The following is a 26,852-nucleotide window of genomic DNA, read 5'->3' as shown; positions in this document are numbered from 1 at the left end:
TTACAAAATATAAAAAAATTGTTACGTGACCAAAACATGAGGATGCACTGGAGGCACTAGTGGCTAATGATATATACAACTTCTCACCACCAAGCTGAAAAAATGAAACAAGACGATCATCTCCCTCTGACAAGTTACAAAGATAAAAACGAAACCAGGGGTGATTAGACCACTCCAGCAGATGGGAGGGAATGGCTGCACATTCTATCAGGTATCACCTTCTAGACTTTGTAAGTAGTCTTTTAGCAAAAAACCCATATTGATATTACGATCCAATTAGCAGGAATAGCTTTAATATTTTCAACACAGTGACTGATGGCCATAGAGATTCAGACTGGCACAATTTTCATTTAGGACCAACTAGACATTACAAGTCTTTTAGTGAATCCCATGTTGATATCACCAGCCATGTAGGAGTTGTGACAAAATGATTTTCAAGATGGATGACAGCCTATCCAGATGTCTGAACACACTTTCCATTTAGAACCAACTGGACCATGTGTGTAAAGCTTCAAAGGAATGCCTCCAAGTAGTTTAGAGTAACAATAATAAACTTGTGCTAATGAATGACAGACGACTAATGATGGACAACAGACCATCCCATAAGCTCATCTGGTTAGGATAGCTATAAATGAGAAAGCACATACATCATAATTAAAGGTACTTGGGGCACTGATATAGGCTTGCTTAACAGTGAAATCAATTATACCATGAAAGCATGCAAGAAACTACATGCGCCACTAGGATTAGTTCATGATTATCAAAAAATAGGTTTCATATAGTGAGTTGGTATCATCTGTCAGCAAGACTATCAAGTAAACCTGCCATTGTCATTTTCAGGCGATCAATGCCAAAAAGTGCTACTACAAACAAAATCTTTACATATTTTTTGGTCACGAAGGCCAGACCCATAGTATTTATTATATTTTGCAGTGGTTTTTTTCGGGGGGTGGGGGTGGGCAGTTGTAGGTTGGTTATTAGTGTTAGAAACATTATAAATGGTCATTTGCAAGATTAAGAGGTGAAGTGAAACCAAGTATTATATGCAAATGAGTCCCTTAAACATGAATGTATGGAGCACAATTTGAAAACCCTGGTGCTTGCAATAACTGTCAAATAATACCCATGCTTTTCAGACGAGACAAAACTAGTTTAATTGTTTAACGCTAAAGATGAAACAATATTCCTACCACTCCTCCCTCAGTTTCCATTCCTGGGGGGACATCCTCCCCTGAGGATCTGTCTTCATCTCCTCCATCATCCACTGTTGTTGGGGATTTGGATTTCTTCACGACCTCTTTTCTCAGCTTCAGGAATTCATCTAGGGTCAACATTTCCTTGGGATGGTGTTTGAATACATGTCTCTTGAAGCTGAAAGTAAATTATATCTGACAGACAAATGTATTCTTGTTAATGTTATGCAATTCTCAATGAATACAGACAACAGTCTGTAATATCTCTTGCAGACTACTGTCTGAGATATTGCAGACTGTATTGTCTCTACGAGATATTACAGACTATTGTGTCTGTAAGAGATATTACAGACTATAGTGTCTGTAAGAGATATTACTGCCTGTATTGTCTGTAAGAGACATTACAGCCAGTATTGTCTATAAGAGACATTACAGCCTGTAAAAACAGTGCATTCTCATAAAAAGAGCACATGATTCTTTCATTTTCTTTTTAGTCTGAATGCAAAGAATTAACAATTTTCAACAAATAAATTTTAAAAGTGGGTGGTCTAAATCAAAATTATCACAAAGATGAGATATAGTGATAGGGACAACTGCATTGCGTAATCCAATATGGTGGTTAAAGACTGTCACGGTAGCCTCAATTTCAACTGAACCATTCATTTCCTACCCTATATCCCTTTATGCTTGATACCTTACTCTTAGAACTGAGTGTCCCTTCTAAACAGAAAATTACACTGAAATTTTTAATAAAATTATTATATAAAAAAACTGTTCTTTTAGCAAGAAAAATGTACTCCCATATGGGGAAAAAACAGGACACTTGGCAGCTATGCAAAATGTGTTAATGTGCCTTCAGTAGCCTGTGATGTGGAGATGTGCTAAGTCTTTTAATGAATCACAGTAATATAATCAAAGATGTCCTTGTCTGAACTGACTATAATTTCAAATCAATGTTCCAGTCCAAGAATATTATAGATGAGCACTTTGTATTTACAGTGAATAATAATTTCATTAAATAATTCCACCATCCCAACACCAATGAAATATTGAACACAACACTAAGGCTGATTCTATTATGAGATGTTAAAACAAGAACAAATAATTTCTCAAAGATTATAAACCCCTCTACCTGACCTAGGTTGCAATTACCATTTTCTGGAAATATTCTGTATTTTTTATTCTAGAATATTCCAAGTTGCTAACAAGATAAAATCTATTAACTAAAAGTATAATAAAGAATGTGGTAAACATCAGGTACAACCGGGGGAAATTCCAGTGCCTCAGACTCAGAAAAGATAAATATGTTTGCATTAATAATTATCTGAATACTTAATCCACATCCATAGGAAAAACATTAGCTATCTATTTGTTTACCAAAATCAAAACAAAATCAGTGTCCCAAATCAGGTACACAATGAACCTGATTTGGGACAATGTCATGTCCAAAATGCAATTATACATAACATATAATCATGGAGAGAAAACTAACAAATACAAATTAAATATACATAACCCTATTTCATCACAAAAATCATACGGTTAAAAGAAACCATAGAAAATCATGATGGAAAACTTTATCCACATTGCATACCAATCTTTGATTATTCTCATTGATCATCACACAACCAACAACAATGATGCCAATAACAACAGCATATTTTCATGCTGATCACATGACAGAAAAGAGACCTACGTGTCAAAGTGGTGGCTATATAGCTGTATTGGAATGTTGAGCAATCGGTCATAGAGACCAGTCACTTTCACCAGATTCTCCTGTTCACCTTCCCAGGTGATGTACGAGTCCCATAACTTGTCTGAACGGAAATCTGTCCCGGCAGCAGCAATAGCTCTCTCATATAACCTGATACAAAGAAAATATAGAATAAAACTTTTTCTATCTTGTAAAATAACAAATCTGAAATTGCAATACTTCTGAAACTGATTTTGCTTTTCCAGAAATTACTTGCTGAATTTAATTACAGAGGGCAGTCCACTAGCAGGATTAATAAAAGTTTAATTTTCTTTCCAGAATTAGAGTCAATCCCTCCCATAAAACATATTGAATCTGGACCAAAATTTAAGAGAAAGCAAAACAAGACCAACCTGTGAAAATATGAATATGGACAAGATGCCACTAACCATTTCCCCCTGAAATTATTACATTTAAAACAGTGTCGATTCTTTTTTTTAACTCCTGGTATACACTTACCTGCTTACAGAACTTAACAATTTCACTAAGCATTCTTCTTTTCCATGGTAAAGACACAAACCTATGTAAACTACCATGCTGATTTTACATATTTTACTAATCTGACCCCCAGTTCTGTCACCAATGCTCGTTTTTCACTCAATCTGACCCCAGTTCAAACAAAGGGGACTTTGACTCTCAAATCTTGCAACCCTAGGGGCCACACAGTTAAAAGATAAATGCATAATATGAAGACTTAACTGGCAATTCAACTTGTCCAACCTATTTACCAAGTTTTATCGAAAATGGACCAGTAATATACTGTGGTTTCATTCATTTTCATTGGCATCAATTTGTGTGGTTTTGAGAAAGACTTTTTCATTGGCATCAGTTTGTGTGTTTTTTCATGGATTTGCCTGTGCTAATGTTTGCATATTAATAATGCATTTGCATCAAAGTTTGTGGCTTTACCTCTACAAATACTCCAAATAAACAATACCAATGAGCAAAATTATGCCAGTGATTGCTTGTTTGATCTAAAGAATACCATTGTTAGCATGAGCACTATTCAAACACCTGCCAACATCAATCCCTTACAGCATATTTCTGTCCAAATGCTCACATCAAACTAAGGCAGCAGAAGGGGGGGGGGGGGGGCACCTATATCACATGTAACTAATTTTATGTTAAACTTTGACATTCATGTTTGGGAACAAGCATAAAATACACACAAATTATTCCTGCACAAAATATAGTGAAACCAGAGTAGACTTTCATGAGGTAAAAGGTTCAAACAATCAGATGCAGATCACCCTATCAGTATGTGCCGATCCCTTTATAAAATCAGTTGAACAAAATCACGAATTTCATATAACAAGCTCAGCCAAACAGATACAAGATTTACCTCAAATATTCACATATCAAATTCGTCCCATTTTTTTGTTGTTGATACAAGCCTAATAAAAGTTATGTTAAAATCCTATTAAAAACAATTTTTTAGTGTTGTATAACAGTTTGATCAACCAGATGCAAGATCACATCAATAATAACCCTAACCCATATCCAAGAACTTATCAGAAATACTGCCTCAAGAGTGGCAACAAGCTTAGCTAATTCTTCGTTGCACGCGTGGCTGATGATTTAAATGTTTTATCTTGGCGACAGGAAAAGTTTTTGATCACATCTTTATGGACCTCAGATGGTAATGTGGTCTGTCTCAACAGGAACATCTCAGTATGGTGCATGAGTGGTCATCATTGGTCCATATCTGGATCGTCAGTAATTCAATAATTACTGCACTGTAGCTATAACTTAATTCCCACAACCATGTCTCATGATGGCAGTTTTACTAGAATACTGAACAGAACTCGTGATCAGCGAATGTACAAAAGGAGACAAAAGTCATGCACATCAAATTGGAGAAACTTTCAGTCTAGTCAAACAAAACCATAGACAACTGCAAACTGCAACAGGCTATAAAGTTTGTATCTTTTCACAAATAAAAGTTACAAAATTTAAATATAAACAAATTTGTGTTAAAAATTGTTTGCATGGTTACAAACGATATCCAATTCAATATCTTTGTTGTAATATGTATTCACACCTCCCATAATAAACACTTACAAATATGGACATGAATCCAGTTGATTCTAATTTTGTCAATGTGTAGATAGTGGTAACATGGGAGATCCGAGTTTGATACTTGGGTAGAGAAAAATTAAACTTGTTTAGACCTGCAAAAACAGCTGGTAATCATATTTTCCTAATTATTATCTTAAAGGGTGCTAACAATAAATTAAAAAAACATTACTGAGCACTAAGTGAGGCAGCTGCAAGTAGCATTGTTACAAGTCTTTACTTCGACTCGGCTGGGTTCAAACCCATGCCCTTCCACATCAAAATGTGGATGCTCAAACCACTTGGGCCATCTGAGTGGTAAAAAGGCTAAAGTTGAAATATGCTGAATCTGAGAGCATTCAAGACAAAGACTGGATGATAAGAAACAACAAAACTGTACACAAAGGAACTATGGAGAATGCACACTTATTTTCCCTCACTGCTTGTGCTGAGAAGGCATAATTATTTCAGTAACCAATTACTGTGTACCCATGACATAACATGCACCCACGGATGCCTGACATAATGCCAATGAATCTGAATAGCTGCATCCAAGCCAAGCCACAACTCAATCAATGGAGCGTCTGGCAATATTTAAATGCAACATTAATGGACCTCAGAATGTAAAGTGGTGTGTCTCAGCAGGAACATATCAGTATGGTGCATGTTTTCTCATCATTGATCCAGAACTACATTGTCGTCTAATGTTAATGACCAGTTTATTTAAATATTTATCCCTTATACCGTATTTTTGTCCAAATGCTCACATCAAAACTGGGGCAGTGAGATGGCGGGGTGGGGGATGGGGGCACCCACATCACATTAACTCATTTTATGTTGAACTTCGACATTCATGTTTGGGTACAAGCATAAAATACACACAAATTATTCCTGCACAAAATATAGTGGTCAACGTGTAGATAATGGTAACACGGGAGATCTGAGTTTGATACTTGGGTAGAGAAAAAATAAACTTAACTTGTTTACATCTGCAAAAACAGCTGGTAATCATATTTTCCTAATTATCTTAAAGGGTGCTAACAATAAATTAAAAACCCATGGATGCCTGACATAATGCCAATGAATCTGAATAGCTGTATCCAAGCCAAGCCACAACTCAATCAATGGAGAGTCTGAATATATTTAAATGCAACATTAATGGACCTCAGAATGTAAAGTGGTGTGTCTCAGCAGGAACATATCAGTATGGTGCATGTTTTCTCATCATTGATCCAGAACTACATTGTCGTCTAATGTTAATGACCAGTTTATTTAAATATCTATCCCTTATACTGTATTTTTGTCCAAATGCTCACATCAAAACTGAGGCAGTGAGATGGGGGGGGGGGCACCTACATCACATTAACTCATTTTATGTTGAACTTCGACATTCATGTTTGGGTACAAGTACAAAATACACACAAATTATTCCCGCACAAAATATAGTGGCCAACGTGTAGATAGTGGTAACATGAGAGATCTGAGTTTGCTACTTGGGTAGAGAAAAAATAAACTTAACTTGTTTACACCTGCAAAAACAGCTGGTAATCAGATTTTCCTAATTATTATCTTAAAGGGTGCTAACAATAAATTATAAAAAAAAAAACAATACTGAGCATCAAGTGAGGCAGCTGCAGGTAGTATTGTTACAAGTCTTTACTTTGACTTGGCTGGGTTTAAACCCATGCCCTTCCACATCAAAATATGGAAGCTCCAAAAACTTGGGCCATCTGAGTGGTAAAAAGGCTAAAGTTGAAATATGTGAACCTGACAGCATTCAAGACAAAGACTGGATGATAAGAAACAACAAAACTGTACATAAAAGAACTATGGAGAAGGCATGTTTAATTTTCCCTCACTGCTTGTGCTGAGAAGGCATAATTATTTCAGTAACCAATTACTGTGTATCCATGACATAACATGCACCCACGGATGCCTGACATAATGCCAATGAATCTGAATAGCTGCATCCAAGCCAAGCCACAACTCAATCAATGGAGAGTCTGATAATATTTAAATGCAACATTAATGGACCTCAGAATGTAAAGTGGTGTGTCTCAACAGGAACATATCAGTATGGTGCATGTTTTCTCATCATTGGTCCATAACTACATGTTAATGACCAGTTTATTTAAATATCCATTTTGAGTATGACGTTTCAATAGCAGTTACAGTATATACTCGCTTATAAGTCAAACTGCAAACAACAAAGATCCCGATCTGCTGTAGCACAATGTGGCTGCAAGTCAAGGCATACACTGTTTATTATACTGATTACTCTTAACAAACTGCAGTTTGCAGTTGGACTCATCTTATAAGCTAGTGTAAATGGTATACAAGGCTCCAAGCACTCACATCTAAGAGAATTTGACCAAGAAATCAAAGTCAGTAGAAAGCTTTTTCTTGAAATTTAAATGTTTGTCTACATTTGGTATCTTCATAAATATTTTATTTCATCATCATTTGTCTAAACAAATAGAGGCTATTATCTCTTTTGGAGTTCTGTAACAAAAAATTTGAACTTATAGTAATGGCAGCCATATGGATGGCAAAATGGTATAATTTGTATCCAAACTTGGTCAAATTATGCCAAACAGTAGTTTGGAAGTTTTTATAAAGACTCAAGTTTCAGTAACATCAGCCATATTTGATGGCAGACTGGCATCATTTGTATATGAACATAAATGCCAATCATGTCAGAATCAAAAGGTTCATCCATCTGAAAAAAGTACTAATTTATTACCCAGGTTAGTTTCAATGGGTGGATACCCAAGTACATGTTCACAGCTCTAAACATCAGGCCCCAAAACTGTGAAACACTGAAGCATTTTATCCTACAGAGCAGTTTCACAAGTCTCCGAAAAAATGTCCAAAAAAAGAGCAAGGATACAATATTGCAGATGGGCCGATGATGAGGATTCATGGCACATATTCTAAAAATGTACAAGACAGGAAGATAGTGCATCTGGCTTGGAGAAGGATTTTTCTCTCGGGGAAAGGGCAAGCTACAGGTACTGAATCAGCTGTATTAAAAACAAGATTTTCAAGATGACCACATATGCTGTTATATTTGTTGCTGTTATTACAGCACCATTTTCATCAGGACAAACTAGATGTCAGAAGTCTTTTACTAAAAATCCCATGTTGATAAGACTATCCATTAGGAGAAGATGCAGTAACCCGATTTTTGTGATAACTGCTTTGGCAGCCACATTGAATGTCCAAGAAGCAGCATTTTCATCTGGGGCCAACTAGACAATGGTACGAACACAAGTATAAAGGTTTGAAGGCAATCCTTCGAGTAGCTCAGGAACTGTATTAATAAACCTGCCCTAACCAAAGGCTGAACAACAAACAGAATAAACTATAAGCTTTCATGGACTAGAACCTGTAGAGCTGAAAAAAGCTTTTTTAAAAGACACGGCAGCTCAGTTATCCCCGAATACAATCCAATGCTTTGCTTTATATGATTTTACCTGAAAAACAACTCAATTTCTGCTTGGAAGTGTAGCACGCTAGGATGAGGAACCAATGTTTGAGGAACAACTTTTAGGTGTTAACAGCTGGTCACCGAAACAAATTTCTGGGGATCAATATTTCTTTGTTGTCATTTTCACCATCACTCCAAAAAGAAATGACATCATGAATTTAGGAGCATCTTACTTTGATTCCGACATGTTGCAGAGGAACATAGGTGGGTTTTGGTAATCCTAATCATGGTAGCACAAATTTTGTTCAGAAAATATGACCTAGATAGGGTTGCATAAATGACTGGTATATTGGCAATCATTCCTTTTGTACAGCACATAAATGACATAATATCTTGGCCACCATTCCTTTTAGAAATGTTGAACTTAAATTGTAAGGACCTCAGACAGGTAAGTATTTTCTCATCCAAGACAAAAACTCAGCGTGGTGCATGATTTTTCATCACAGGTCCTCAGTAAATGGTTTTCTACCTTTATTTAACATGTAAACTCAATAAGCCAACAAGAATCATAGACAAGTTGGAGGGAATTATGGGAATTACAATCTGTCTGGAACAGTCTGAGACTTTTCTTGGGACAAACAGGTCCATCAAGGCAAAAAAAATTCTAGATTTTGTGCCATAAAAAATGATTATTCTTTGTGTGTGTGTGTGCATGATTTGGATTTTTAATGTAGCTTTAACAATTTTTCAGTCATATCACTGAGGCATCATGCCACAGACATGTAACATATCCTGACATCAGGCCAACCAGTCCAACAAAAACCTCTTAATGCTGAGCACCTAGCAAGGCATCTGTTACTACCATTTTAGTAAATCTTTGGTACGACTTGGCTGGGATTTGAACCCATGACCTCCCGCCACGAAATATATGCAAATCAAAGTTCAATGAATAAATACTCACAGAGTTGGGAGTTTTATTTTTACAACGGGCAACTTTTACACAAAGACCTGACCTAAGGACCTTCATCGTAGTCTCAAAACAAAATGGCACACCCCCCATTGCATCATATATGACATGTTTTCATGCTCCAAGCATACATCTAATGTTCAGTGTTATTATTTATTCATCTCCATTATATAATTCTTTGTATAATTATCAAGTAAATCTACAATTTAAAAATTTGTTGTTGTAGGGCTAGTGCCATTTTTCAGCACATAATAGACTATACATGGCAGCCAGTATAACTGGTGGAGGAAGAACCACCGACCCACGAGAAACTATTGGCAAGCTTTCTCACAACCCACATTAGCTGAGCCTGAGACTCAAACCCATGCAGGCAGGTGAGATGACAGTGATCCAGAATGGTGATGGCTTTAGACCACTCAGGGCCCCATTTAAATATAAAAGGACCTCAGACTGTGGTTAGTATTTTCTCATCCCAAAAAAATCAGTGTGGTGCATGATTTTTCATCATAGGTCCTCCCTCCATAAACATGACAACACCGATATGTAAACTCAGTAAGTCATTAAGAAACATTGACAAGTTGGACAAAAGGCTTGAAATAAAAAAACTATCTAGAACTGTATGATACTTATCTTGGGACAAAAAGGACCATCAATGAAAATAAACAAAAAAGATCATTGTGTGCCATTAAAAATTACTATACTTTCAAAATGAAGATGGGGCGGGATTTTTCCCCCTCTACAATAATGAACATCATTTTCCCAAATACCAAAGCAAATGACTTTCATGGATTTTTTTTTGTTTATCATGGTATAAACTGCCAGTTGCCAAATCACACAGCAAATCATGTCCGAAGGTCATTATATGAGCTGATGAGTCGGCAACTGATATTTCCTATCAGTTTAAGAGCCTGTTTAAGCCTATTTTTGTTGAGGCATCTGCTTTGTAGCTATTTACAGAACGGGATTCTCCATCTGCAACGTAATAGCTACATCAATATCAAACAAAAAATTCTACCAATGGTAGGCGATGTAAGGGTTTGAACATTCCTCAGCATGGTCTTAATCTAATTGGTATTATGTGATCTGAGTAGAAGTTCAATATTCAAAGCAAAGTATGTGTTGTTTTGTTTGACATATGAAGGACACTTGGATTTGATGCTATGAGTTCATTGTGACTTGGCTGAAATGTTATTGTCCAGATACGTAACCAATTTTCACATCTTTAAATCTGTTTTCATGTTGATTAACAGTTTAGGCTACCTACAGGGGACCTTACAAATGAAATCAAGACTATCAGTAAATGGTTATTGTGATTGGGGGACCAACAATAATCAATGCAAGATATTGACACTGACAGTAAAAGGGGGAGGGGTTAAAAGGAAGTTAATCTCCTACCATCCCGTCTTAACTATCACAGTCAGCATCTTATATTGTAGGACTGTGAATCCAAATGTTTTTGAACCACCATCCTCACAAACCCTATATCCATTTATGTAAAGTTTTAAATTCATTTGTAATGAGCTGCAGTGAAAGTGCTGTAGCCCCAATGTTCTTCGCAGATTTTTAAGTTTCCCATTTCTTTTTCAAATCTAAAGAATTAGTTATATTCAGAAAAGCAGCAAAGATGTGTTATTTGATTGTCAAATCAATTTATTCAATTTTCTAAATAAAATATAAACGGTTTTTATTTTGTTTTAAAGGCATGCAGCGTATAGTTAGTTACTTTGCATGCGACTCTGTTTTTTTAGAAGTTAGTATAAAGTAGTTCTATGTACAGTTTATACAGAAATAGACACAATTCAGTCTGATCACATGATTATTTTCTGACCAATGGAAATCTTTCCTTATTTATCAACTGATGCAATTTCAATAATTGCATCTTGTACGACCCATTTTCATTCTTAAATTTTATGTATGTATTAAATGTTCAATGTTATTGTTATTTATTCATCTGTTATTTAATTCATTGTGTACTTATCAAGTAAATTAATCTAACCATTTACTCTTAATATTATTTTTATTCACTTATTTATTTTTCTAAATTAGATTCATTAATTCAAAATTAAATTATATAAAGAAGAATTCATACAATTGATCTTCTACCCCATCTCTACTGCTCCATCATGGGGCAAGCAAAATGATACCCGTTCTGACATTTCATTATTAACATACAAAGTACATTAGCCAGTATTCATTTTTATATAAAAGGACAATAATTATATATCACCTCTACGAAGGCATGTTTTGCCCCAAGTCATTTCAGGATGATGTTCTACTATAGTGTGTACAATGTCCTCCTTGGAGGTTGACCAGTCTCAATTACATGTCCAAGGACTTAATATACTGCATTTTGTATACCTACATATGCAGTATGTGCATCAACTTGGCATCTATTATCCCTAGTATTTACCTAAGTGCACATATCTAGAATGCACCAGGAGTGAAAAAAAATGTCTTCTTTCCAAATGAGGGTACCCTCGAAAGAAACAATGCCCCAACCCACCATCACCTGCCCTAACAAAAGATATGGGGACAACATTATAATGATTTTAATCCGACTTTCCCTGGGTAATGTATGCTGAAGACGTCTAACCAATACTAGAATACAACATTAAAATGAAATCTCCATGGTTGTACCTCCTAATATCTGCCAATGCTTGCTCTGTACCTCCATACTCGGATGTATAGAAGTTGATGTAATGTAGCCACAAATCTACACTCAGGGGTATTGCCTTCAGTCCTCTCTCAAAAACCTAAAACAGATATGCAGGGATAGCAGTGTAAACGTCATTCTGAAGAATTTTACTGTTTAAACCTCACTCGTAGATTGACAATTCAGAATATGGTTGTATGTAAATAACAGCAGATATATACAGTACACGGATTTCACGAGCGCGATTGTTTAGGTTTACCGTGAACAAAACTTCCTCCTAGTTCATAAGTCTGGATTTGTCACCACAAAGCCTCTCTTCAGATTCCTTCTTGCCACCAAATCCAAGCCCTACAATAATGTAGGACTTAGATGGTCTCTCTAATTGCGTAATATTTGCCTTTCAACTCCATCAGTTGTTCAAGACTGACGGATGATGAAATCAAATAGTTGTCTGCAAAGAAAAAAATATGCAAAAATATGTCAGGCAAAACTGATGCCTGATAGTTTTGTCAGAATTTCCAGGTCAAAGTTTTGTGCTTCAAATGTGATACATACTAAAATATTCATTATTAAATGTGCAAAGGGGTGGCTGGGAATCCTTTAAGAACTTTCAATACCAATCAACAGCGATTTTAATATAACCTACAAAACTAAATGTGCAAATTTTATTTTAAATCTCAAAAATATAGAATCTTGGAAGCAAGTAAATTCATTTATTAAAATTATTCACTTTAAGAAAGTGAACCAGCTATGACAGAAACCATACAAAGGATGCTTTTACAGGTCCCTTTTTGTTAATTTTCGTATCTTTTAAGCTCTACACAAGAAATAACTGTTCATAAAAAACTTGTATTTTAAGTCTGTCTTGTATAGTTAGGTTTCACTACCATGCAAATGTCACAGCAACCAGAAAGTTGATCCTTGCAAAGAAAATTGATGTATGGAAAAATATGTTGCAAAAAATGGCAACTGCAAAGGCATGGTCAAAGAAAGATTCCCGTAAGATGGAAACTCAGTGGGAATGATGTTCTGCTGGCTGAAAAGGATTTCCAGGAATACAAGATGCAACTAATTCTTTCCTTTCACTGCAGAGTGTTGCAACCATTTCCAATATTCTTCATCATTAATAAGATATTTAAGATTGCTACAGTGGTGGCTATATTTTCATTTAGAACCAACTCGACTTTACATGAGGCCTAGTGATGAAAACTCCCAAGTAAATATTAAGATCCTTTAAGGAGGAGTATTGATAACAAGATTTTCAACCGCTATAGTGGCCATGCTGAAAGTCGGATGAGCACCAATTTCATTTAGCACCAACTTAATATAATAACAAGTCTTTGGGTGAAAATCCCACATCAATTTGACCATCCATCCAACAGAAGAAGCATTAACAGGATTTTCAAGATGGCCACCATCGTGGTCATATTGGAGATCAAAGCAGCACAATTTTCATTTAGGACCAACTAGACATTGTATAAAGTCTACTAATGAAAAACCTATGTCAACGGACCTTTCTATTCAGTACCAACAAGATTTTCAAGACTGCAGCCACAGTGGTCATTTTGCATTACTGACCACCAAGGAGAAAAACTAGGCATCACAACTTTTAGTGAAAATACCAATTCCCAAATGGAGTATCTATAATAGGATTTTCAAGAAAGCCATTATCACAGTCACACATGTTGAAATCACATGATCTGTTGTAAAAGCATTACAATTTTCAACATGACTGCCATGTTGTATGTCCAAGTGCCACCATTATGATTCAGACCCTGGGGTGAGTGTATTGTATTCATGGCACAGAAAACACCTCACACCATAAGCTCTTCTAGTCTATGTGAACATTGGACACTTGATAAAATAAAACTGCAATAAAAACCAGACTCAAAGCCTGGTTGATTTTCATCTATAAGCAATCTACGCATCAAAAACTAGGAATTTAAAACGTACTTAACACCGTCTCCTAATCTGTTGTGCCATCATTCATTATTTTGCAAAAGACATACCTTGATTAATCCAACTGTAAAAACACGGACCCCAATCTGCCCACTGTGCACATGTAGACCAGGGTCGGTATTTTTTAACTGACATGTCCTAACAAACTGCATCGACACGGTTCAGCCAGTGCATTACACAATTAAAGATCAGGTTCTATGCAGTTTGCTCGATTCAATTTATATGCAAGTATATATGAGGTTCAAAAAAAAGTTGTGTTTAGCATACAACCCCCTCCACCAAAAAAAACCCACGAGCACCATGCACAGCACATATATACCTACCCATGTTTAGCTCTCTGTTCATCAATGAAATTTCTGTGCACAAACCACTTTGATTCCTTCAGTCATAATGAAATTGGCCTTTTACCTTGCAAGCCCCAAACTGACAAGTTTGTTCCTTGCCCAAAGTGCAAGCAATCCAGTTTTGTCCAGATATGAGAATGAAATAAAGCTACTGTGCAGAAACCACTTTTATTCTTTCAGTGACCTTGACCTTGAAACCCCAGAAATAATTTAGGTTCTTCCTTAAAACCCAAGTGAAAGCCATCTACAAAGTTTGGTAATAGCAGATTTTCTTTTCAGGCCAAGTGACTCTGACCATTAACCCCAAATCAATGTTGTTCTCATACTCTAAGTGCAAACCATTCACAAAGTTGGCAATTGTAGATGGTGTACAACTCTAGCTATTGTGTGGAAACAAAGTTATAGTGAGTAGTAACAAGTTTTAAAGATGGTCATTGTTGCAGTCACACTCAAAGTATGACTGGCACCATTTTCATTTAGGACCTGGTGAAAACCACATATCATAATGATCAGGCCAAATAGAAAGAATAAGCTTTGGTTCTGGACACCCGGTAAATCCTTTTTCCTGCTGCTGGGGGGTGGGGTTTTGAGGTTTAAAAAATATTAGGAAAACAAAAAACAACATCAGAGATACTAAATTAACAAAGGGATGTAACTGTGACTGAAGTTAAATTCAGTCAGCAAACGATACTTGTTATCTAGTTCATGCTTCATTTATATCCATCAGGACAAAAACAAAAAAAAAAAGGATGTACTGACCTACTTACCATAATTTTTTTATATCAATATTAGCAGAACCACGCATACTTTTGTATTGGGCCATTCTTGGAGAATAGTGACAACTACATTACTGGCACCATTTTCATTCAGGTTCAGTATCATAAGGGGAGTAGAGATAACATTTTCAAGATAGAACTTTCCACCGAGGAGGAATAGCAATAGCAAGATTTTCAAGATGCCTGCTGTGATAGCCATATTAGACATAAGACAGGCACCATTTTTAAGATGAACTGGACAACTCGAAAAGTCTTCTGGTGAAAAAAAAGCCAGTATCAATATGACTTTCTGTTGAAATAGAGACTGTTTTAAAAATCTTATAGTGAAAACCCATGTTCATCTAACCATCCATGTAGGGGGAGTAACAATAACAAGATCTTGAAGATGGCCACTGTGGCAGTCATTCTGGATACAGATCAGTAAAATTTTAATTTAGAACTAACCAGACACCATAAGAAGTCTTTTGGTGAAAACCTGATTGTGATCTGACCATCCATTCTGGAGGAGTAGTGACAGCAAGATTTTCAATATGTCTGTCACAGTGGTCATATTGGACCTCGCATCTGCACCATATTCTTGTATAGACCAACTAGACGTTATGTGAGGTCTTTTAGTGCAAACCCCACATTGATATGACCAAACATTCAGGAGAAATGGTGACAACAACAGCTTTCCAAGTAGCACCATTTTCATTTAGGTCCAACCAGACTGTGGATGTGCATGTGTGAAGAAGTTTCTTGGCAATCTTCCAAGTTGTTTAGGAGTAGCAATAACAAACTTGTGCTCAATGACAGACGGACAACAGACATTCCCAAAAGTGGTTCTGATCTATGACCAGCAGAGCTAAAATCACATTCAAACGATTATCAAGTCCCCAGTCATTTCAACAGTTTGCCATACCATGCCCTGAACAACAATGGCATAATCAGCATATATACATACCTTTCAAATACATTAGCAAGTCACCTGTCATTTAGATAGTTGGCCACAGCCAAAAGAATCAATTTAAAGATATAGCATTCAAATACATCATGAAGTCACCATAATTTCAATTAATGCTGAACAACATGGCAAAACAAGTTGATTCTTTTCAAGTAAAACATTATACGACTGGCCAAAATTAACCACTTTTACTGGATTCCTGGTGACATGTTCAGATATTTTCTTTGAGTATACCAAATACTTAATTAACAACAATGGAACAAAACAAGGTATATGTGCTTGATTTCAAAGTACTTTTTGTTTCAAATAATTTGCTCTTTACAATCGTCTGTAAAAACAAACAAAAATCAGTTCACAATTTAACTTCTGTAAGAAAAAAATGTGCACGATCCTACATCCTTCCTGCACTGCTAACAGCACTCTGTAAATGATTTGCATAAACAAATAACTTGCTTTGATGGTACAGTTTACAAATGCCTATAATGACTGCATTTTCATCATCTTTAACAAGAGGTCCAACACATGAATCTATGACTGGTGTACAGCTCAAGGGCATATGGTGCAATATGAATAAGGTTTCAATACTGCAAAGAAAAAGCAAATAACTACATTAAACTTAGCTTATAAATATACAAGACCAAGCAATTCCAATGCCCAATTAGTTAAAAGAATTAAAAATTATCGAGTTAGTCAACCTTCATGTAATAAGCCCATTTTTAAACAAAAAAAAAAAATTCAAACAGTGAAACAATTTTTCTGTGCTCTCAATGTCAGGTTAGCAAGACAATATCGGAATTGTCACTCCTTGGAGTACTATATGAATTGTGACGCATACTGAATGGTCCCTTCTGATCTATATTCTATATTTTATTCTGTTACAATTAATGTGATTACAAGTCTCTAAGATTTTTAGTTCTCAAGTTTGCTGCAATTGATAAGCACATCACCATAATACATTAGTTATATTGTGCCAAGGCAAGGACAGTGGCTTGCCCAAAGGCAAACCACAGTAGCGATTCAGGCAGGTATGACAGTGTGAATCGTACCAGCACCCATAAAATCGCACATCCAGCATATTAACTACCAAGCCTGAACTCGTATGTGATGGAAATCTATAAAAACTATTATAATTAGACCTCAACAACCCTATGCTCTATATTATATCCTCCATCAAAAGCATTTTAATGGATAGAATAGAATGCGTCATGATGGATGAACCTACTTAATATAATATCCCCTTCCTTAACATGTAGCATACGCGCGTGTGTGTGTGCATAAAAATACTTTAAAAAGAATATACAATGTGAAATGTGATGGATACAACAAAGACTTAAAAGTCTTCCATTTATGGCATTCCTGTGGGGAAAATGAATAAAAAATATCCACAGCTCACAATTTTCACTGAATATACTGTATAACCCTATTAATGGTTAGACACCTTTTTCAAGCAATGGCACAAAGAAATTCATCCTTAAATTTATAAAGTTTCTTCAATACCTCTATACTTTTTTCCAAATTACTGTGCCTTTTCTCCATATCTGCATATTTCTTCCAGTATCCATAGCAATAAGGATAGTGACTGAAGAATGCATCATAAGCTTCCCGAGCAGCCTCTATTTGGTCCTGAAATTGTAAAAAGTCTCTGACATTAGCATACATGCCAACCCCTGACGAGGAAAAAGTGTAATCCAAGTGGACAAAAAGAGGAATCCACATATAACACGCTAAAAATTCAATAAACAATGATTTATTTGCCCCTCTAGTCTTTTAACATCCTTTACTGCTTCAAGTTTTCATATGAAGCACTTTTAGCTTTCAAAAGCAACAGATTTTCATGTTGCATTTTAAAACACTTTGTACCAGCTGAAACCATGAATGTTTTGCACACCAGTAGAGCACAAAGTACTGGGTTACTGAGCTTGGATCTGGAATTCACTTTTATTTTTGTTAACAATACTGAACAATCTCTCACAGTCAACATTAGAATGGTAAAGAACCAATATTCCTTTCATAACCTGAGAAAGAAGAGGAAATTTATATCTTCAAGTGATTGTGTCTTTCAGCTGGGAAATATGGTGCCACTGCACATCAACTCTATCTGCATTAAGTATATTGTCAGGTAGAATCCCAACTTTATACTGCATGAATTCTCCTTCCAGATGATCCAAGGTAGGCAAGGATGGTAATAGAAAGGGATATCTCTTGACAAAGAATATAACACTTTTGAAGCTTTTTGACTATCTCTCATTTACATCAGCAACTGAAGCATTTAAAAGCACTATATCTCCATAAGGAAATTTCTGGAGCATGTAATCACAGGCTGTAGCATAATAATCTCTAACATCATCATAAAACACCTTCACAGCTAGAGTAGAATTGTGTTCTATGAATTCTCTTGCTTCTGCACCAATAGCAAGATCTTCATTATCTTTATTATTATAAGCTCGGTAAATAACACTTCTGCTTTTATAACATTCATGTCCACAATTTAGTTCTGCTGTAGATCAGATGTTACCTTAGTATTGGAGTTCGTAAGACGAGCTAATTTTATGTGTTTCTCCACATAAAATTTACCACCATGCCCAATATTAAAATCATTTCCGCACAGACTGCAATGAGCATGATGCTGCCCTAGAATACAGGGACTCGTATCGTTGCTTAAAACTGTCCTGTCATACATGTACTATATAGTACATGTATGACAGGTCAATTTTAAGCAACGATACAAGCCCCTGTGCCCGAGAATGGAACGCTGTATCATGCCATTCATGTATTCGTCTTTGAAGGATGGGTTTTTTCTATTTATGATCCACCTGTGAAATTCTTTGAAAAAATATATCTGCTCTACCACAAACATCAACTAGAATACATCTGAAGACTTTTAGCGCCAAATAGTAAAATTATTTCCACACGGCATGCAATAGACGTCATGTGATGCTGCCCTCGTGTCCTCATATTTGGAGGATTCTATTTTATGATGCGTTTATTTTTGGCCTTCCTCTAATCCATCTGTGAAATTATTTGAAAGGAGATATTTCTGCTCTCATACACCTGACTAAAATAAATTATACTTTTTAGCACCAAATACCTATACACTGGGTCTGTACTAAATATAAATTAGAAAAAAGAATGAGTACACATTAAAAATTAGAAAACCAGTCTGTTCTCTCCTCACTAAGCCATACAGCTGCTATAAATAGAATACGAGGTTGAAAGTTTGAAAGTAGAACCAGCATGTTTCTGGATAATAGGATAGTTGCTATAAATAGAACACAATACAGACAAGCATACTCTTATATTGTAGTTACGTAGAAGCAGTCTTTTCTAAAATACGGTCTGTGAGATTAATGGGATGTTAATAAAAGCGAGAAAACAATTGAATTTTTTGGAAGGTGAATATACCGAAAAAGCGTAATTCATATATGTTCACACGTAAAGCGTAATTTAGTGAAAAAAGTAATGATTACGCCAAAAGCACATGTATGCTAGTTATAGCCATTATTGCTAGTGAAAGACATTTGGAACTTTTAGAAAACACTTTCATGTTTATTAAGAAAGCCAAGCATTTTTTTTTAAATTCAAGCTATTTACAAAGCAGGCCCTCAAATTTCATCAGAGGACAAATACTTTATTGATATAACATTGGACTGAGTTTAGCCAAATCTATGACCCATGTAACTCTTACCTTGTACCAATGCAACTCTAACCCTGTACCTGAAGACAATTATACAACGTGGATTCTTAATAAGCACATAAATAACACTGCGCAGTCATGTTGTTCTTGGAACTACTGATATCTCAATTTTACAAAATTAACCGTTTATGCTGAGGCATCATCTGTGGTGGTTCCCTTGAACACGATGACGCTCGCAATCATCAGGCAACTGAATAAAGATTGCAATCACCCTGGACAGACCGCTCTGGTGGCCAAAGTGGTTTGATCTGCCTCGGATGCAGAACCCTGGCTGTGTCACGCCAAAGACTTTTAAAAAATGGCGCTAACTCACTTGGCACTCATATTAAGAGGTTAGTTTGGACTGGTCAGCCTGGTGTCAGGATAATGTGACTGGGTGGGACATGATGCTGCATGTCTAGTGCATTGTGCCCCCATGCTAGACATCACAAAACTGCTATAATGCAGACATAGTAATATGATTAAAAGTGCCAAAGCTACAATAAAATATAAACTAGCACACAATCACCCACCCCTAGATGAGCAGTGTATCACACAGGGGTATAAAACTGAGGGTTAAAAAACCCTTGGTGTCACAGCTGGAGGTCAAAAATGTACAGTAGTCCCCCTCTTATAAGGCCACCCCTAATGCAGCTGGGAACTGGCCTTATAATGAGGGTGGCCTTTCTAGAGGGGGACGACAACTGCGAATAGTCTAAAACACAAACCAGTCTCATCACAATTAAAAATATCCTTGCTGTCATATCCCCTGCATATATCATTTAGTCTTTTGTTCCAATCTTCGACAACTTCATTATTAACATCAGCCAATTCTCCACTACGGACAGAACACTTAATATTGTGTCGCACTTAAATCTGTGCAACCATCCGTTACTTGTGGTAAAGTCGTCATATCCCAATTCAACTGACAAAACTGTTGCTTTTTCTTGTCATTCAAATCAGGATACAAACGTCTCCTGGCTCAATCTATCTTCCTTTCTCTGTCCATTTCACCTTCCCACTTCTGCAGAATTGTTTCATTGAATTTCACAATATTGTTCATCTGAGTATTTCTGACATCCATTTTTTTTGGCAAGGATCCTCGATCCAACCCCCCTTTCAGTCAGTTGAATTAATTTCACTTTCTCTTCTAAACTGAGAATTTTTCTTTTCCTCGATGACATGTTGATCTTTTTTGCAGTAAGTTATTCATGTTGACAACTACAATACTGATAAAACAATTTTGTATGCATCTAAACAAAATACCGCGTGTTTTTAAAGGAAGTGATCTTGTCACATGATTTTTTAGTCGCAGTCTGGTACCCTATTATTTTTATACATTTCTTTACACTAAGTGAGAGAAGCCAAAACAGCTTCAATATGTACCATTAACATCACGCAGATTTGACCTCGCGGCCATTAGGATTTGTAATTTTGACAATTTTGACAATCTTGTTAGTAGTAATAGCCACTGATTATCAAAGTGAACAAGCTCAACATCTTACTAAGGGAAGCCATAAAGACTATCAAACCATTTTCCTGCTGACTTGTGTACATCTATTGTACATCGATGCTGCCACTTCTCAGCTGTTACTACTGTTCAATAATTGTAATCTTAACAATTATCAGGGTGACTAAACCGGACATCTTATGATAACACAGCAGTAAGGCTAATTGGATTACATGTACTTACCCTTTTGTATGGATTAAAATTTGAGTCTTCCTCTGTTTTTATGGAATACATTTGGCTTCTCGTGAGGCATAAATGATATATTAACCTTAGTGGTACATGTACTTTACTCAACACTTCTTTCAGTACCGCAAACCTGACATCAGGAAACAGAAATCGGATTATTTCACACACGTTATGAATAAAATACTGGTTCTGGATACATATTAAAATAAAATGTGGCCGCTTGTGAGGGGTAAATTTTATATTAGTGCACTAATATGCTGGCCACTGGTCGTGTTAGCCAGGTGGCCTTTCGCGAGGGGTACTTTTGAACACAAACTCATTGGTGCCAACGGATTCTGGTCGCAAGGAGCAGATGGACACTGGTCCGTTCAAGAGGGGGACCACTGTGCTGACAAATTTTCATCTTGCTCTTACTTTTTCAGCTTGAAATAGGATACTGCAACTTGCACAACACTCTCACTCTCTCTCTAAACATACAAATAAACCAACATGCACAATTAACAAACAAATGCATTGTCCATTCAAAGAATAATGTTATTAGTTCATTTTTCTTTTTAAGTCATTCTTTTAACAATCTCCTTAAAACTTTTTGAAGCAATATTATAGGTCAACACATTACATGCAAGCCAATACAAAAAAGCCTAAATCTTTTAACCATATGGCAGTTAATTTACTGCCTGTCATACAATGTGTACCATCATCGGTTTCATTGTACTTCATCCTAGAACATATTCTTCCAAAAATCAAGGAGGCTAATGATTCATCTTGTTTCTAATAAGTCACACTTGAACTTTAAGATCTTTCTTTTATTGCAGCAACGTTAAAAACCAACAAAATCTGCAATGACCCACTGACTGTAATCCAAATAAACGCATTTGTCTCGGCAAGTTACTGATTGCTTTGTTGTAAAAGAATGTCTTGGGTTATTTGTAAAAGAATGTCTTGGGTTATAATGTGTTCTCCAAATAGCTTGTCATGAACCAGGGCAGATTTTTTTTAAAATTCTTAAACCATGTCACAAAAAGAGAGTCTTCGCAATCACATGATGTGCTGTAATCCAGTCAAGGGATTTTTTCTCTCCATTTTACATTAAAGTTAGATCCACAGTTACTCTTTTGTATTCTGCTTCTTTCATCACTAATGATTCTTAGTGCACATTTTAATCTGGAGATCACTTTCTAGTGCAACAAGCACTCAGGTTAAACATCAAGATGACATCTTGCTGAGCTCAATGAAAATCACGTGAGAGCTCGCCAGACAAGGGGAAGCTACTCTGTCATAACATTGCCTATGCTAGTCTGGTTCCTTATTTCGTATGTTCCCTGTGTTGCACTCTGCTATACGAATACAGAAGCGTAACTCAGGGAGGAAACAAAGTGGGGAACCAGTCAATGCCTATGCTCGAAGTATACACGATGCCACCACTCGTCCAAAGGAATTGGATATTAAATAAATCCTGATCGCATTATGCAAATCCTTTGCGTCCAAAAAAAAAAAAAAAATGTGTGCATCAATTTTCTCCAGCATGCATAAAGGGAAACACTGGACGAGTATCTGGCAAAAATGTCATCACTTTACCACCAGTCACCTTTACATAAAGCAATCAGTTTGGAATCTTTTAACTTCAAATCATATCAGTTCAACTCCTTATGATTTAACACATTAGACACCATTGGAGCTGGCAATAGTTCAAATTTTTATGGCCAAGATCAGAAAATGCTAGCCCTTTAGCATAGTTTCCTTTGAGCTGTTCCAGTAAAACACGAACTCTTTGAAATCAAAGTACCATGGCATATAATTGAAAACAACTGCCTTCCCTGGGTGCCATGTATGTTTAAATGGAACAGCCCTTCCAAATGTTCCCATCAACTCTGCATTCAAGACATTCCTATTGCCACACATTTTCAAACCCTTATCCAAATTAGTGGTGTCCTTTTCTTTATCAACAATTCATCCATTTCTGGTATGTGGAGATTCATTGGCTGCATAGAAACATTTGACCAATCCGAAAGCTCTTTACAACTATTGTCTCTTAAATAACATACGGAATGAATATTACTATAACAATGGTTTTTATACAATTATTCCACAACGTGGCTGGAAAATCAAATACTTAAAAACCGGATCAGAGATAAGGAAAAAAGAGACTATATTGGGGGAAAATCTGACTCAAGCAAGGAGAAAAAGAAACATTACTGAATACAACTCTGCCCCCATTATAACATGGTTGTCTGGATCCATAGCTGCCAACCACGTTATGTACCAAACAGCGGTATATCAACAAATTATCAAAAATGTTCCGTGTACTTGGGTTTTTTTGGGGGAGCTGTCTGTAAATAAAACTCCAGCCTAATGTATATACTGTCAGTTTATGTACAGTTTTTTTCCCATCACAGCAGGGTATTTATACATTACATGTCCATTAATAGGGTTAATATTTTACAAAGTAAAACTAAAATTATACCAAGCTTTCGATTGCTTTCTTTCAACCATTATTGTCGTACATATGATTGAAAACAACTATATAAACACAATATATAAGAGTACAATTAGGATTTCTAGCATAGCTTCAACAACGTTTCAGTCATATCTCTATGATGTCTGCAGTGTAGCAGTTTATAGTGACATCTAGCACTGGGGCATCATGCCGGAGACATATAACATGATGTCCCACCCAATTACATTATCCTGACACCAGGCCGACCAGTCCTAACACTAACCTCTTAATGCTGAGTGCCAAGTGAGGCAGATGTTAGTACCATTTTTATAAGTCCTTGTATAAAAAAAAAAAAGAGAACAAAATGGCCTTTTATATAATCCTTGTAAAAGTCTGATGTAAAAATAAATGTGCATGAGGTAGGTGTAACATTGACACATATTCCCAAGTTGTAGCTGTAAAGTTATCATTGGCTTCATCAGCATCTAAACTGGTGCGCATCACTACAGAAGCAATGGCAATTCAAGAATTAAACATAATGAAGTAAAAAAAGGTTTCAGTTTTGGAAAGATGAAGAGAATATGACAAGGGAGGAGCCAAATGAAAAGAAGGCTTGTGGTGTTGGGTATGGGGAACCATTCCACTGGGCAGAAGTAGTAACACATTTGTGGCATGGCACAAAACTTTACATACCTCTTGTTCTACATACTGTAATAGGTAAGTCCACCCAGTAAAGTCTGTGGGATTGTCTCTCACAGCCTGCCAATATTTATCTAGTTCTGTCTCTGTCTTCTTCTCCCCCTCATCTGATTTCTGGTCTGCTACAAAAGAATTTTAATAGATTAATATCCAAAAATATAGGTACTTTTAAAAATGACTGCTTCTTTGCAATAAAACTGCCAAGCTTATTTCATATGTAGTTTCCAATGATCGTAAGGTATCCACAGAATCTGATCTAGACTCCTCAAATTTTAAAAATCTTCTTTATTTAATCATAAAACAGGGGTGGGGGTTGGAGTTTGCATAATAACCTGGGGTTTGCGATAGTTTCAGGATGAGGAGTCATGGTTAACTCAGTCTAGTAATGGATATGTGATAACCTCAACATGGTCATAGCTACGTTGTGATCCTATACCTTGTAATTGAGCAAATAAAACTTGTCAAAGAAAAAAATATGAAAGAAGTTAAAATATACAATGTGGAGTTGTTTTTCAGAAGTCTAGACTAAAACATTTGGTCTTTACTTTGTAGAAAAGCGTCGATATTGGTTGCCAGCTGTGGGCGATATTCCTGACAATTTGACTTTCGTTACAATGTCAGTTGACATCAAACATGCTACACAGTGCCGTTAGTCATGATCGTGCCCACTTAATATGCAAGTGAAATCCTGCTGAATGGGATACTGTCCTATCATTGGTTAAAAGAAATGATAACCGGCAATTATTTATAACTTATTTTCTGGTGGCCAATGAGAAGTCAGAATTCTATTCTGCACATTGTTCTTGCATATTTAGCTGCCACGAACATTATCAAGCAGTAAGGTGGGAAAATGGTTTGGCATTCCTTAAAGGTATGACAGCAGGCGAAACTGGATACACATACAGACCTGAATGCCCAAGCTAAACAGCAGTAACAATGTTATTACGCAATGCAAAATGTAGCTGGAAATATCAGCGTTTATTTTTAAATAGGACTCGCAAGAAAGGAGAGAAGTGTCCTCCCTTGTAGTTATTATACAGTAACTGTATGACACGTAAATTGTTAGTACTAATATTAGTACCCTTACTCGTACCTCATGGACAGGGTACTAACATGAGCATATACGTGTTAATGGAGCAAGCCGGGTGTGAATCACAGCCGGCGCTCTTTTAGCCTAATAATAACACTTTAAACATATTCCTTGCATATAATCCAATAAATAGAGTAGTCTTCTTATTTAATACCAGAAGTATTGAAAATCATTGTAGAAATAGTTGTAAAATCTCGTTTACTTTTTTCAGCCAATATTTTCGTTTAGATCGTCTGCCATGTTATTTCAAATGATTACTTCCGTTCTCAGCCTCATTTGTTTGTGTGCCATATAAGGACATTGACGCCTTAATTGGAAATGTAAACAAATCGTAGTAAAAATTTGGCACCGTTTGGGTCAGAAATTCTGTGCATTAAAAGTAAATACGGTTTATCGCCAACTTTGAAATTCAACCAAGAAGCGATTATTCGCACTTGATTGATAATAATATAGCGTAGAATATCCTAAATATGTTCTGGCAAGCCTTGCGTAGAAAAGGGATCACGGCGAGAGTCTCGCATTATCTGTCATGGCGGACAGGATAAGGTTAGAGTAACCATGTCAATTTATTTTATCGTGTAAGGGCTTAATAAATTCAAAATAAGCCAAACTTCTTTCACAACATGATTATACTCATGTAGTTGATTTCTACACTGTTCGTTTTTCTGACTTTAGTGATGATTTTTTTTTTGCTCCATTACATGATATGGGATCAGTTCGTAGCCTCAACCACAACAAAATTCAAGTTGAGACTACGACATCGTAGCTAGTAAATTGTAAGCAACGATAAGGGCCCCTGTGCATTGAAGGACTATGCAGATTGGGAGGATAGTGTTCTTACCGCTGTTACCTATTTTTAAAAAAATATATGCAAGAGTCATATTGTGCTTTAAAATAAATACAATGGGTAAACTTTAAGTACTTGACATTCCCCGAGAGTATTGCATACTCAAGAATAAACAACTGCATGCCGTCATTTCCATATGTTCCGAATTTCATAACAAGCCGTAAAAAAAAAAAAAGTTAGTACTGCATGTTCGAGCAATTGCATAATAGAATGAGAATGCTCATATCAACATTTCTGTACTATACGCGTAGGATGCAACCGATATAACCTTGATTATTCTTGATTTCATTCACTTTATCTTCTTTGTGTGTCTCGACCTCCATTCTTTTCCGGAAAC

At 36.1% G+C, this 26,852-nt stretch overlaps 1 protein-coding gene across 2 annotated transcripts in view; it reads right to left on the bottom strand.

The window, feature by feature from the left end:
• The window catches only part of LOC149804756 (pre-mRNA-processing factor 39-like), a 54,594-nt gene extending 27,746 nt beyond the window's left edge, over positions 1–26,848 (bottom strand). Inside the window, exons 1-6 of one of the 2 annotated variants that reach the window (XM_089944011.1) lie at positions 26,784–26,848; positions 24,573–24,697; positions 17,571–17,696; positions 12,036–12,151; positions 2,890–3,057; positions 1,191–1,371 (exon numbers count right to left, since the gene is read on the bottom strand). In XM_089944011.1, coding sequence (XP_089800137.1) covers positions 1,191–1,371; positions 2,890–3,057; positions 12,036–12,151; positions 17,571–17,696; positions 24,573–24,697; positions 26,784–26,838 — 771 coding nt within the window. In that variant the 5' untranslated portion in view covers positions 26,839–26,848. Of the gene's footprint in view, positions 1–1,190; positions 1,372–2,889; positions 3,058–12,035; positions 12,152–17,570; positions 17,697–24,572; positions 24,701–26,783 lie in introns of both variants that reach the window. The other variant, XM_089944003.1, reaches the window with a different exon arrangement.
• Between the last annotated feature and the right edge of the window lie 4 nt (positions 26,849–26,852).

This window comes from Sinohyriopsis cumingii, chromosome 2 (genome assembly GCF_028554795.1).
Source record: "Sinohyriopsis cumingii isolate HCF-2022 chromosome 2, ASM2855479v2, whole genome shotgun sequence".
NCBI lineage: Eukaryota > Metazoa > Mollusca > Bivalvia > Unionida > Unionidae > Sinohyriopsis > Sinohyriopsis cumingii.
The sequence above is the reverse complement of the archived record's forward strand: the minus strand, read 5'-3'. Positions and strand labels throughout refer to the sequence as shown.